This window comes from Triticum dicoccoides, chromosome 1B (genome assembly GCF_002162155.2).
Source record: "Triticum dicoccoides isolate Atlit2015 ecotype Zavitan chromosome 1B, WEW_v2.0, whole genome shotgun sequence".
Taxonomy (NCBI): Eukaryota; Viridiplantae; Streptophyta; class Magnoliopsida; order Poales; family Poaceae; genus Triticum; species Triticum dicoccoides.
Genome location: NC_041381.1, coordinates 68457520 through 68470669, shown reverse-complemented (window position 1 = coordinate 68470669; position 13150 = coordinate 68457520). Strand labels below are relative to the sequence as shown.

The 13150-nt window shown below is 42.2% G+C and overlaps 2 protein-coding genes across 3 annotated transcripts in view; both read left to right on the top strand.

Annotated features, from left to right (window-relative positions):
• Positions 1 to 2762: 2762 nt before the first annotated feature.
• On the top strand, positions 2763 to 3517 carry LOC119301513 (putative germin-like protein 2-1). The gene is made up of 2 exons (XM_037578493.1): positions 2763 to 2874; positions 2982 to 3517. Exons 1-2 carry the CDS (start codon positions 2763 to 2765, stop codon positions 3515 to 3517), a joined length of 648 nt encoding a protein of 215 aa, XP_037434390.1.
• Positions 3518 to 10149: 6632 nt separating this feature from the next.
• The window catches only part of LOC119301500 (putative germin-like protein 2-1), a 7464-nt gene continuing 4463 nt past the window's right edge, over positions 10150 to 13150 (top strand). The window contains exons 1-2 of one of the 2 annotated variants that reach the window (XM_037578479.1): positions 10150 to 10261; positions 10384 to 10792. In XM_037578479.1, coding sequence (XP_037434376.1) covers positions 10150 to 10261; positions 10384 to 10792 — 521 coding nt within the window. Of the gene's footprint in view, positions 10262 to 10383; positions 10805 to 13150 lie in introns of both variants that reach the window. The other variant, XM_037578472.1, reaches the window with a different exon arrangement.

Below are 13150 nucleotides of genomic sequence, written 5' to 3'. Positions count from 1 at the left end.
GTCATCGGAGTCCGGGACGTCCGTGACGAAGAAGTCAGTAGTCGCGCGAAGCGCTCCCCAAAAACCTTATCACCCTTCTCCCGTACAGGACTCAAAAGGTGCGGTTTCGGAGGCCTACTGTCCCGACCTGCGGTGCATGCCGCAAGCCGGGATGGGGAAGAACGTAGCAGCAGCGCAGTGCTCAGGAACTTGGTGGCGAGAGGGAGATGGTCTTTCTGATGTGTCTCTCTGGAGAGAAGCGACCTTTCTTATATAGGCACAGGAGAGAGAGGTGAACAGGCTGCGACGGGAGGTGAAGCAACAAAGGAAGACGAAGCGAACAGGCAGCAGGCGAAGAGGTGCGTCGTTCGTATTCAATCTCCACTACAGCAAAAACGTTTCAGCTTCCGTGTGACTGTTCGTGTACCCATCGTGCGTGGCAAAAATTTAGACATCGGCTCGGCTCATTCCCACAATCCGCAACCCGCGTGGTGGCGTGGCATGGCGAGGCGGGCGGCGGAGGAGGAGCGCGCGTGGATGTCCCTCTTGTTCTCATGCTCATACATGTGGGGAAAGAACCTCCCTTATAAAGAGGTCCAACTCCCTCTAAACTAGCAATGTGAGACTAAACTTTAGTTCCACCTCTTGCCTTGCACGAATGGGCTGCGTGGGCCTTTAGGATTTATTAGGAATTTCTGAAACTGCTATTAGGCTGGCTCAAAATAGACAAAATTCCAGCAGTTACTAGTCTATGTTGCTACCCATTGTAGCTAGTCTTAGGGCATGTACAATGGTGCTATCTTAGGAGTACAATGTGGGTTAAATAATGAGATGGAGGAGAGAGAACTCATAAGAAAAGACTTGTCTTGTTTTATTTAAGAGAAGACAAGAGATGATCTCTTAGCACAATATGTCTTACCACGTTTTTAGGAAGACTAGTTATTAAAGATAAGCTAAGAGATGACCGTTGTAGACATTTTTTATGTCATTCTATATTACATGTAAAACTTAAGATAAGACTATCTTATCAATTATTGTACATGCCCTTAGCTAATCAACCTATAGGACAAAACTACCATTTTAGTTGTTTTTCCGGGGGCTGCAGCCTGCATATGGCTCCTCATAGTAATCTGTCTTTTCAGAACCCGGGTGTCTAGGCACCCTCTTATCTCCACCGTCCGTCAAGAACTCAGTTCCTAGAGATCTATACCACGTCCTGTTGCATGTAGTTGATTAGCAGGTCTACCTCGCACTGTAGCTGATTCCACCTAACAAAAAGATAGAGACGTCTGTGAACAGATTCCTTCAGCCGGTCAGCACCAGACCATTGTCGCAGTGGCGAAGCCACATGTAAGCTGGGTAGTCAGTTGACTACCCAGCTTTTTGATAAAATCAATGTATACATGTATACATCTTGCAGAAAATAAATAGGAATCCATATATCTGACTACACAACTTCAAATTAACTACACAACATTGAACTTCTGGCACCGCCACTGCATTGTCGCATGCAACATGTTGGCCATGAAAACAAAAACAGAAACAAGTGCGTCACATCTTCATTTATTATTCTGTTGCTGCCACTCAAGAAAATAACAATTTATTACTTTGCTTTGGCTGCCGCATTTTTACAGAAAAAAAGTGGAGTTGTCCAGATCACGTGAACTTCTGAACTTGTGCATGCATGTGAGACTGTTTTTAGGAGAGAGGCACAACATGTGGCTGCGCATGCATGTTAAAGCAATTTAGAGAGTTTATTTAAATATAACTTTTCAGAGAGTTGGAGTGCGAGGGAAGAGAGAGATGGGAATCTCATGTGGTGCGAGTGGGCACATGCACCGTGGTCAATGTATTGTCACTTCAACCATCACCCAACCAGCTTGGCCCACAAGACCTCCTGCCAGGCCTAGTCCTGCCATACCCGTCTCTCCTCCCGTCGTTGTTTTCTGCTTAAAAAAGCCTGCTAATTACACTTCTACTGCAAAGTCTCTGCAGCTGGACTGTGGCTGGCACAAATCTTGAAGTCGCTGGACGAGCAGGATAAGGGCCTCTTTGATTCGCAGGATTGTAAAAACATGGAAATAGGAAAAACATAGGATTGAAATGTCATGCTCATCTCAATCCTATAGGATTTTAGGTTGTTTGATTGCATCATAGAAAAAACGAAGGATTCTTTCAAAGATGTTTGACTGGATGCTAGAAATCCTATGGGAAGTAGTACAAAAAATTCCTTAGGAAAAAATTCTATAGGATTCAATCCTATGAATCAAACAACCAATATAGGAAAATTTCCTAAGGATTCTAATCCTCCAAAATTCCTATGCAAATCCTTTGAATCAAAGGAACCCTAACAGGGTGTCGGGGCACCCGGGTTCCATCACACCTTTTTGAATCTGTTTTGAGCCTCTAGGTTTGATGGCCAGCCTAGGTTGTGGCTGCATCGCAAGTTCCATCTGGTGAGACAACAGAGCCGGTACAAGTACGATTGACTTTTTCAAATCATGAATATACAAGTATAATTAGTTGGCCGTTGTAGGCAGGCCTGCCAGGAACACGCTTTATACTTCTTCCTCGTTGCTCAGGTGGGAACTAGTGAAGACCATTTCCTTCATATCCACTTGCGCCCCAACGGAACAAACACAAAAGCTCTTCCATCGTCCCTTTCCCCTATATATAACGGTCTCCTCCAATCCTCAGAAGCACCACAAGAACTAGTTTGCATAGCTCTTTATCTACTTGACCAAAGCGCACTTGATCTAGTGAGAATTAATTTTGGCATCCAAATGGCCACAAAGTTCTTCCTCCTTGCCTTTTTGGCCCTGTCGGCTTCTCGTGCTCTTGCCTCTGACCCAGGCCAGCTTCAGGATCTCTGCGTCGCTGACAGGACATCCCAAGGTATGTATAACCACACATGCATGCGTACTTGTGGTGAAATGATCGAGTTACTTCTTTTTGCCAATATGTAGCTGTTAACTGTTCAAAATGCGTATATGTATGTGCAGTTTTCGTCAATGGATTTGCATGCAAAGACCCAAAGAATGTTGTGGTAGAAGACTTCCTCTTCTTTGGCCTTCACATGGCTGGGAACATGAGCAACAAGCAGGGCTCCGCTGTGTCCGCAGTCAACGTTGCGCATATTCCTGGCTTGAACACTTTGGGCATCTCCCTCGCTCGTGTCGATTATGCACCCTATGGTCAAAACCCACCCCACATCCATCCCCGCGCATCTGAGATCTTGACAATGCTGGAGGGCTCACTCTATGTTGGTTTCGTGACCTCAAACCCCGAGAACAAGTTGTTCTCAAAAGTACTAAACAAAGGAGACGTGTTTGTGTTTCCGCAAGGGCTGATTCACTTTCAGTTCAACACCGGAGACAAAGAAGCGATAGCCATTGCGGCACTCAGCAGCAAGAACCCTGGAGTGATCACCATAGCCAATGCGGTGTTTGGATCGACGCCATCAACCTCAGATGACATCCTTGCCAAAGCCTTCCAGGTGGACAAGAAAATTGTAGACCATGTCCAAGCTCAGTTCTAGACATTTATATTTGGTGATGTTCTTATTTGATTAATTTGTTTTTTCATTAAAGATTTTGTCCGGGTGTTTCTTTATACTATAATTCAATGGAAGAAAAATGGCAATGTTTTTACTTCTTCTAATTATTATTTTCTTTATGATCTTCGTTAGTAAACAAGAAATATCGAATGGGTCGTGGCTTGACCCAACTGCAACCTAGCAAGTTTCATCATAGTTGGGCGTGTCTTTGTTTTATTCAAGAACTTTGTATGCGGAAAACAAATGATCATGTGTTTGGTCTATTGTACGTAACAAAGTCAATCAATTTGATCACAAGTGATGAGAGGTGTGCATCATATTGATGCAGTGGCCAGGGGTTTAACCTCATTTTCGAGAAAAAAAAGAGGGCATGCGACGTGAGATACGTGCATGCTACACCCACGTACTATGTCGATGCATTAGAATACAAACGACGTTAAGTCCTTAGGCAGCACACCACGAATTTGATGCCCGGTAACTAAAGAAAATGGAGGAATCCCTTCAAGGTTTGAGACACACAATCAATAAGAGTGATGATATTGTATTAATGTAACTCTTCTTATATATATGACACCAATATGCGAGTTATTCCCTTTCATGTAGACAAAGGAAGATGCTAACAGAGGGACGATACAATGTTGTTGTTGCATATATGGTTCGGCAATGGGTAGTAGTACTACCCATATGCATGTAGTGCGTATATATCATATTTGGGTTATACAAGCCCAGCTATATCCGTGCCCCTGGAGCCCACACGGAACCCAGCAACTTAGTTGGAAGACTCTTCTAAGAAAAGTTGGAAGACATACCGAGTTTCTTGATGCAAGCCTTGTGGGTACCTGGAAAGAGAATACGAGTCCTACTTGTACAAGGTCTAGAATGTACGTGTACACGGAGAGGACACCCACTTGGAGGAGAGTGGAACACCGAACACCGCCATACCACGACAAAATAAAGGAGGCAAGACCTAATGCAATTTCAACGTACCTATAACTTTTGAAGTTCAATTGTATATTTTCTTATGGTTTTATTCAAAAAAATATGCTTTTGGGACTAACCTACTTGACGGAAGGCGGAATTATCCTGTTTCACCGTTGTGTTCTCCTCGGGAAGTTAAGCTTCGGCGTATTTTTTTCGACGATCAAAATATTCCTTGAAAGCCTACAGCCTTGATCTAATGTATGTGTACACCCATGCGCTAGCACAAAGGACATTATCATATCAATACATACAATTCATATCAACCACGCGGGCCTGGAATTCATGTGAAATGTCTTATCTATATGATTTTTTATTAAAATATAAGACATGATAAGATTGGAATGAAAAAACAATCTGTGATGGAGCACCTTTGCCACCACAAAAAATGGAGTACCTATTGGCGATAGACACATCACACATTGGTTTTCAGACTTGCTTGTCTTCAAAGTCACCCACATCATTGTAAAATTCGCAGTGATGTGGTATAACCATCTACGATGGAGTTTTTTTTGGCAGCAGAGCGATATCCTAGTCTGTAGGTAGGGGTTCTTATCTCTAGCAGTACAATATGCCTATCTTTTCGACGCCGCCCCTTGTGTATTGGTGAACAACCAACTATATACCATGCAACATGAATCAAATCACATAATATTAAGTATTACCATACTATGGAAGGTCAATGATCGATGCTAATTATTCTTACAAGAAACACCTAACATTCAACACCACCTATTTCAACCTGAAATCTTACTACTATAGAAGGTGACATTTTAGATCCATTCCCTTCAATGCCATCCATCATGAAACAAAAATAATAGGCCTCTACCTCCGGTTGCAGCAATACCTCTGGCCCCAAAATTTGACAGAGTATGAAATGAACTTAGATTTATCTCGCTTGACACAGAGATAACACCACATTTACCGAAAATTATGGGCGGCATATTCCCAATCTTCGTTCCCCGATTGGAAAGTAATTTTTTTAGACAATGTAGATCATTAGTGCTTAGATCGCGATATACTCGGACAAATTATTTCAGCTAAAGATTCTCAAACTGGAATCCCAAGTAAAATACTTGGAGCACAAACTTACAAGGATCGTATATCTCTAGCATGTTGAGAAAATTGCATGAATCAATTTCATTATCTTTCTTAAGTTTGAACTCAACAGATATTAAGGGTTTGGTACATATTTTATAATGATTCAAAAATTCTACTTTTGATAAACTAAAGTAAAAAAATAATGTAAGGTATCTTTCTACTGTATCCTCCAACTACTAGCTAGTAGAAGAAACAAAAGGAGAAACAAAGAAACAAAGAAAGAATATTCGCACAAAAGGAGAAAGAAAGAATATAAATGGCCAATGGAATTGTTATATAGTTCCTAAAACTTTGGGACATGAAAATCTTGATAAAAACAGGAGCTTGAACAAATTTACGGAGCACGTGCGCCTGCCATTTGGCAGAGCCCGTGGTTCTGACAGTAGGAGAAGGAATCATAGAGACCGGTTCAAACTTTTTATATCTAGACTTTAGGCCGTCAGATGGATAGGTATGCAGGTTAGGGACAAATCAGTCAGCCATCTAATTCAGATTATCCTTAGCTAATCAACCTGAGGATGGAAAAAAAATTAAAAAGCTTTTCAGGGGTTGCTGTACGCATGGGAGCACTCATAATAATAGGTTGAAGCCAATTCCATCTGGTGAGACAAGAGAGATAGTCCCACCTGCTTGATGTGTCAATAACGCAGGGTAGTCGAGTCAGGGAGAATCCCGCGGAGAACTCTCCACCAAAAAACCCGGACTTTGGGAACGACTTGTAGTCGCCAAAGAGCAGTCCACAAACTGTTTGTTAGCTGATGAAGATTCTGTAATCGTCCCTTCCTCTAAAGAGCCCAGCTCGTTGTGAGTCACAAGAGATCGATACGCTGATTTTACAGTGTAGATGCCCGACTTCTCCAAAGCCCAAGCCAAAGTATTTTCGACACCCGCCGGATTAAGTGGTATATTTAGGGTGGCTACCGCATCCGGGTGCAAGAAATTCTGACGGATAATTTGTTCATTCCAGTTCCCCGTATACTCATCGATGAGGTCTGAAACCCTGGTGAGAGGAGCAGTGCCGAGGCGCCCCGTAGGTTTCAGAGTGGTCGTGGTCGGAATCCAGCTATCTGTCCAAGTTGAGATAGTCGAGCCATCTCCAACTCGGTGAATGAGGCCAACCTGTAGTACTTCTCGCCCTGCTACAATTGCCTTCCAGGTTGCTGAAGCTCTGGCCGGTAATGTCACATTGAGAAAATCTGTGTGAGGGTAATATTTGCCTTCAAAACCCTTGCACACAAAGAGTCCGGTCTTGTGAGAAGGCGCCAGCCGTGTTTCCCAAGCATCGCTAAATTGAACGAATGCATGTTGCGGAGACCCATGCCGCCCTTCACTTTTGGCACCTCTAACTTGTCCCAAGAGAGCTAATGGAGGGAGCGCTTGTCGATCGAGCTGCCCCACCAGTACTTAGCCATGCATGAAGTGATCGACTTGCAAACTTTCTTAGTCAAGAGAAAACAGCTCATACTGAAGGTGGGGATCGACTGGACGACTGTCTTGAGAAGAACCTCCCTAGCTGCACAAGCCATGTTTCGCTCTGACCAACCCCGCATTTTGTCACGACATCTTTCCACCATGTGATCAAAAGTCCCACTGGTGATTTGTCCAATCGCAGTCGGGAGTCCCAAATAATGTTAAGAGAAAGCTTCTACATAAATACCAAGCATCGCTAAATTGAACGAATGCATGTTGCGGAAACCCATGCCGCCCTTCACTTTTGGCACCTCTAACTTGTCCCAAGAGAGCCAATGGAGGGAGCGCTTGTCGATCGAGCTGCCCCACCAGTACTTAGCCATGCATGAAGTGATCGACTTGCAAACTTTCTTAGTCAAGAGAAAACAACTCATACTGAAGGTGGGGATCGAATGGACGACTGTCTTGAGAAGAACCTCCCTAGCTGCACAAGCCATGTTTCGCTCTGACCAACCCCGCATTTTGTCACGACATCTTTCCACCATGTGATCAAAAGTCCCACTGGTGATTTGTCCAATCGCAGTCGAGAGTCCCAAATAACATTAAGAGAAAGCTTCTACATAAATACCAAGAGATTGCTTCAGACTCTGTTGTAGGGGCTGTCCCGTATTGCCACTGAAATAGATCGAGCTCTTCTCCCTGTTTACTGCCTGGCCGGAACATTCAGCGTATATTCGGAGAATATCATTGAGCCTCTCTGTGCTTTGGGGCTTTGCACTGAGGAAAATCAAACTGTCGTCAGCAAATAGTAGGTGGTTAACCCACGGTGCATGAACGCTCACCCGGATGCCTCTATCAACATATGCAACATGCAACATGCTCTGATCCATTGCACTCATGCAAGGGCTTTCTGGGCTGCGGCAAGGGACATATTTCAGCTACATCTTCCACGCTTGCACCCAGACACGTGGACACGTGACATATTGCTTGACTCTATGTTCATTGATGAGGAAAGATGCAAGATTATTACCATAATGCATAGCATATGGTCATCACGGAATTGCTGGACTCACGATCGCGATGGTTACGACCGCGTACAAGCATTGAAATGGGTACATGAGACTTTGGCGATCTTGGAATTTCCTTCCTCGCGAAGGAGATTGAGGGCTAGACAATGCTGGAGGCCACCCGAGGCCGGGTGGGTCACTATAAACACTGACGGCGCGCTCAATGCCGAGGATATGAAGGGGGGAGCGGGAGGTGTGGCTAGATCGCACTTTGGGTTCCTTGGTGCCTGGTGCAAGCCACTGGTTGGCATAACGGATCCCTTCATCGCAGAGTTGCTTGCTTTTCGAGACGGGATGATCTTTGCGCAACTACGTGGTTTTATCATGGAGATCGACTGCTTGGAGCTAGTTGATCTATGGAACTCGCGCAACAACACTCATTCAGTTGCAGCGCCTATCTTGACCGAATTAGAGGACATCGGTGCTTCCTTTGCTTCACTTTCTGTTACTCATGTCAGTAGGGAAAGTAATATTCCGACGCATCAGTGTGTTCGTCTAGCTAGCACACTTGATGGCACCGAGAGTTGGCTTGATGCAAGCCCTGAGTTTCTGGTTTCTAGCCTGCGGGCAGATTGTAACACTATGATTTTACGTTAATAAAGTCCTGAATTCGACGCAAAAAAAAAGACAAGAGAGATAGTACAAATACGAGGACGACTTGTTCAGGGAGCTCCTAGTTGGCGCCTTAAGCGCCGGCTAGGAGATCCAGCGCCCACGCGCCCTGCATGTTGGGCCGGCCCACGAAAGTGCGTTGGCCAGCGAACTCGCATGGAAAAATCCCAAAAGAATTGTCAGATACAGGAATCGAACTCACAACCTTCATTCCACCTTCGAGCTCGCTAACCACTGGAGCTAACGGCATTGAGCAATTTGTAACGGTCTGAAATACCTAATAAAACTGCCGCAACGCTATTTGTTGCAGATAACCATCTACTGTATCCTTCAAATTTTTGGAAAACAAATTGTGATAAGAAAAGGTTCATGGATTTGGAAAAGGTATCATTTTTGAAGAAAAGTTCATCAATTTGAAAAAAGTTCATCGATTTTGAAAAAAAGTTCATTCAAATTGAAAAATAAATGTTCATGGATTATCAAAAAAAAACCTACAAAATTGAAAAAAGTTCATCAATTTGAAAAAAAACGTTCATAAAATTAATAAAATGTTTGTTGAATTTGAAAAAAAGTTCATCGAATACGAAAAAAGTTCATCAAATTTGAAAAAAAAATCATTAAATCTGAAAAAAGTTCATTGAATTTGAAAGAAAGTTCAGTAAATTTGAAAAAAAGTTCATCAAATATGAAAAAGGTTCATCGAATTTGAAAAAATAAGTTCATTAAATATGAAAAAAGTTCATCGAATCTGAAAAAAGTTCAGCACATTTGAAAAAAAGTTCATCGATATGAAGAAAAAGTTCACGAATTATAAAAAAATCATTGAGCCAGGAAGAAGAAAAGAAAAAAACGAAAAACATAAACTGAAAAAGGAAAAGGAAAAAAAGGAAAGTTAAACGAAGAAAAAAATTAAGAGGATGCTAGTCACCACGTTGGTCATGGTGGCGTGGTGGTTTGTCTCCGTTAGCTCGAAGTAGAGGTGCCTAGTTTGATCCTCCGCGGGGACGCACTTTTTGCTGTCTAGAATACAGAAAGAGAACAGGGTGAGATGGGCCGGCCCAGCTTGGTTGGCTGCAGGCGCCCGTTTGCAAAATACGCATAAACGGGCGCCTGCAGCGCCAAATAGGATTTCCCACTTGTTCAAACCGCATACAATATAGACGGGAGTGGGATCAATTAGTTAGCCGTCGAAAGCAGGCCTGCCGCCTGCTAGGAACACGCTTTATACTTTTTCCTTCTTACTCCCTTATTATAAATTAGATATAAGAAGATTTTCTTCGTAGCCACATGCGTTAACGTCCCAACAGAAAAGCTACCTCTTCCATGCCTATATAACCCGGTCTCCAACCCTTCGAAGCCACAAGCAGTACGTAGCACAATAATTCGTTCTCTCTCTCTACTTGATCAAACACACCTGATTTTCAGAGAATCAACATTGGTATCCAAATGGCAGCACAGTTCTTCCTCCTTGCCCTATTCGCTCTGTCCACTTCTCGTGCTCTTGCCTCCGACCCAGGCCAACTCCAGGATTTCTGTGTCGCTGACAGAACATCCCAAGGTATGTATAAGCAAACACGCAACATTAGCATGCATGCATGCCTGCGGTGAAATGTTCAAGTTACTTATTGGTGCCAATGTGTAGTTGCTAACTCTTGAAAATCTGTATATGTATATGTGCAGTTTTCGTCAACGGATTTGCATGCAAAGACCCAAAGACTGCCATGGTAGAAGACTTCTACTTCTCTGGCCTTCACATGGCCGGGAACACGAGCAACAAGCAAGGCTCCACCATGGCCGCAGTTAATGTTGCGCAGATTGCTGGCTTGAACACTTTGGGCATCTCCCTGGCCCGTGTTGATTATGCACCCTATGGTCAAAATCCACTCCACATCCATCTCCGCGCAACCGAAATCCTGACAGTGCTGGAAGGCTCGCTTTATGTTGGTTTTGTCACCTCCAACCCCGAGAACAAGTTGTTCTCAAAAGTTCTGAACAAAGGAGACGTGTTTGTGTTTCCGCAAGGCCTGATTCACTTTCTGTTCAACATTGGAGCCAACGAAGCGACAGCCATTGCGGCGCTGAGCAGCAAGAACCCACTAGTGCAGAACCGGCCTTTAGTGCCGGTTCGTGAAGGCCTTTAGTGCCGGTTCGCCAACCGGCACTAAAGAGTGGGGACTAAAGGCCCCCCCCCCCCTTAGTACCGGTTCGTCACGAACCGGCGCTAAAGTGCCACAACGTGGCACAAGCCAGACCCGTTTGCGTGTAGGGCATTATTACCGGTTGGTAACACCAACCGGTACTAAATGTTTGGGTGTTTTTTTTTAATTTTTTCTTTAATTTTGTGTTTTCAATTTAATTTAGTGATTGTTTCACATTATAATGAGTTGTTAAATCATTAGGTGAAAGTACCGCGGATTAGTTTCGACTGGATGCATTGGATAGCTAGCTAAGTGATCAAGTATATGACATATCCATATTAATTATACTTGATCAACTATAATATATACGGATATGACATATACTTGATCACTTAGGTAGGATCCATCCAGCTGAAACTAATCTGCGGTTCCTTTCATTAAATAATATAATAACTCATTATCATCATCATATTAATCATCATAGTCATGCATTACCGCTAGCTATATATATATCTAATCACCACCAGCACTACTAGCTTAAAGAAGACACATTCACTTATAATCATCGAGTTAAACATGATTGTCATGATATTTTAAGCATTCATATATAACACCACAAAAGCAAATCACTTAAGTTCAGAATGAAGAACACGGACATGAAAGGACAAGTACTCAGAGCAGCATGAACTAGCTAAATCACTCCTGCTAGCTACTCTCTCTCTGGTAAAATAGCATAGAACATGTATAACTCTTCCGATTCATCAAATTGGAGCATGTCGATGAACCTGTCTCCTAGTCGTGGGTTGCGCTTCTCATTGCTGCCCTCTAGTACTTCTCTGCGATCGTTAACAATTTTCCTCCAATCTTTCACTATTAAGCATTCATCGCTTCTAGAAATCCTGAATGTATTAATGTGCAATGCAGGATATCTTGATCGTAAGCTAACAATTGACATGCGACCTTTAGTCTCGATCCCCTGAGGCACAACTGTCATCGGGAGTCCCTGTTGAAGAACATCGTATAGTACTTAATTAATATACTTAGCAATGATAGTTTAGCAGAGAAATTATGTATGCAAAAGATGCACTGAGGACAAATATTAAAAATCTTACCATCATTCCTAAATAGATGTGACCGTAGTTCAATACCATCACTATTGGTCGCACATTTTGAGTACTAATATTTCTAAGTGCAGGAAGAAAATTTGTCTTGACAGTATGAAGATCCTCAAGCCATGAAATATAATGACTTATCTCCTCGCAGTTTAGTTCAGCTCCGGGACAGTAGTAAGTCCTGTCTACCGACATGTTTGGTTGAATGGAGATAAGTTGTCAATAGAAATTAGTTTTCAATTATTTTTGAATAAGCAATATCAAAGACAAAAATATAGTTGAGAAGAACTCACATAATGGTAGAACTGGAGGCGTCTGCACATCGACCCATATGTTTCTATTACCTTCAATATCATCTTCCGAACGAATATCAAAAGGTGATGATCATACCAAGCTCAAATGCATAAGCCTTGCATAGTGCTTGCCAAGTTTTGCTCAAAATAGGTGTATGTGTGTGCATTGTATACTTTGACGTTGAAAGTATAACCATCATGCCCAGTTTTCAGGTAAACTCTCTTTACCTCCATAGTTTCCATATCTTTGAAACCTATCTTATCCAAGACAAAAATTCTTGCATGGCAGGGGATGCGCTATAGAATAGTGAAAATTAAAAATTATAAGTCAGACAAATGAAGCATATATATAAGTCATGCTTAATTACGAAAACAGACTTGTCGTTGTGACTTACTATATCGAATTCGAAGGTCCCATCCAGCTTGATGCTGAATCGCCTACCATCAACAAGGAAATTTCTGTCGCACTGGCCGCGCTGGTCTTCACAGTATTCGCACATAATGAAATTTTTTCTGTCGTCAGACGACATTTCCTATGTTCATATTAGGCGAAACATTAAACACTTACTAATTCAATTAATTCAACTATTTCTATTAATTCAACTAAGCATTCGCTAAAAATAAACTAGTTATATTAATTCAATTAGTTCAACTAAGCATTTACTAAAAATAAACTAGTTCTATATATTAATTCAACTAGTTCAACTAAACATTTACTAAAAATAAACTAGTTATATTAATTCAACTAGTTCAACTAAGCATTTACTAAAAATAAACTAGTTCTATATATTAATTCAACTAGTTTAACTAAACATTTACTAAAAATAAACTAGTTATATTAATTCAACCAGTTCAACTAAGTATTTACTAAAAATAAACTAGTTATATTAATTCAAAAATTTCA

Bases quoted from the DNA above. Each gene is read 5' to 3' on its own strand.
- LOC119301513 (XM_037578493.1), top strand. From the start codon at position 2,763: ATGGCCACAAAGTTCTTCCTCCTTGCCTTTTTGGCCCTGTCGGCTTCT. The intron at 2,875-2,981 runs GTATGTATAACC...ATGTATGTGCAG, and splicing joins CGCTGACAGGACATCCCAAG to TTTTCGTCAATGGATTTGCA.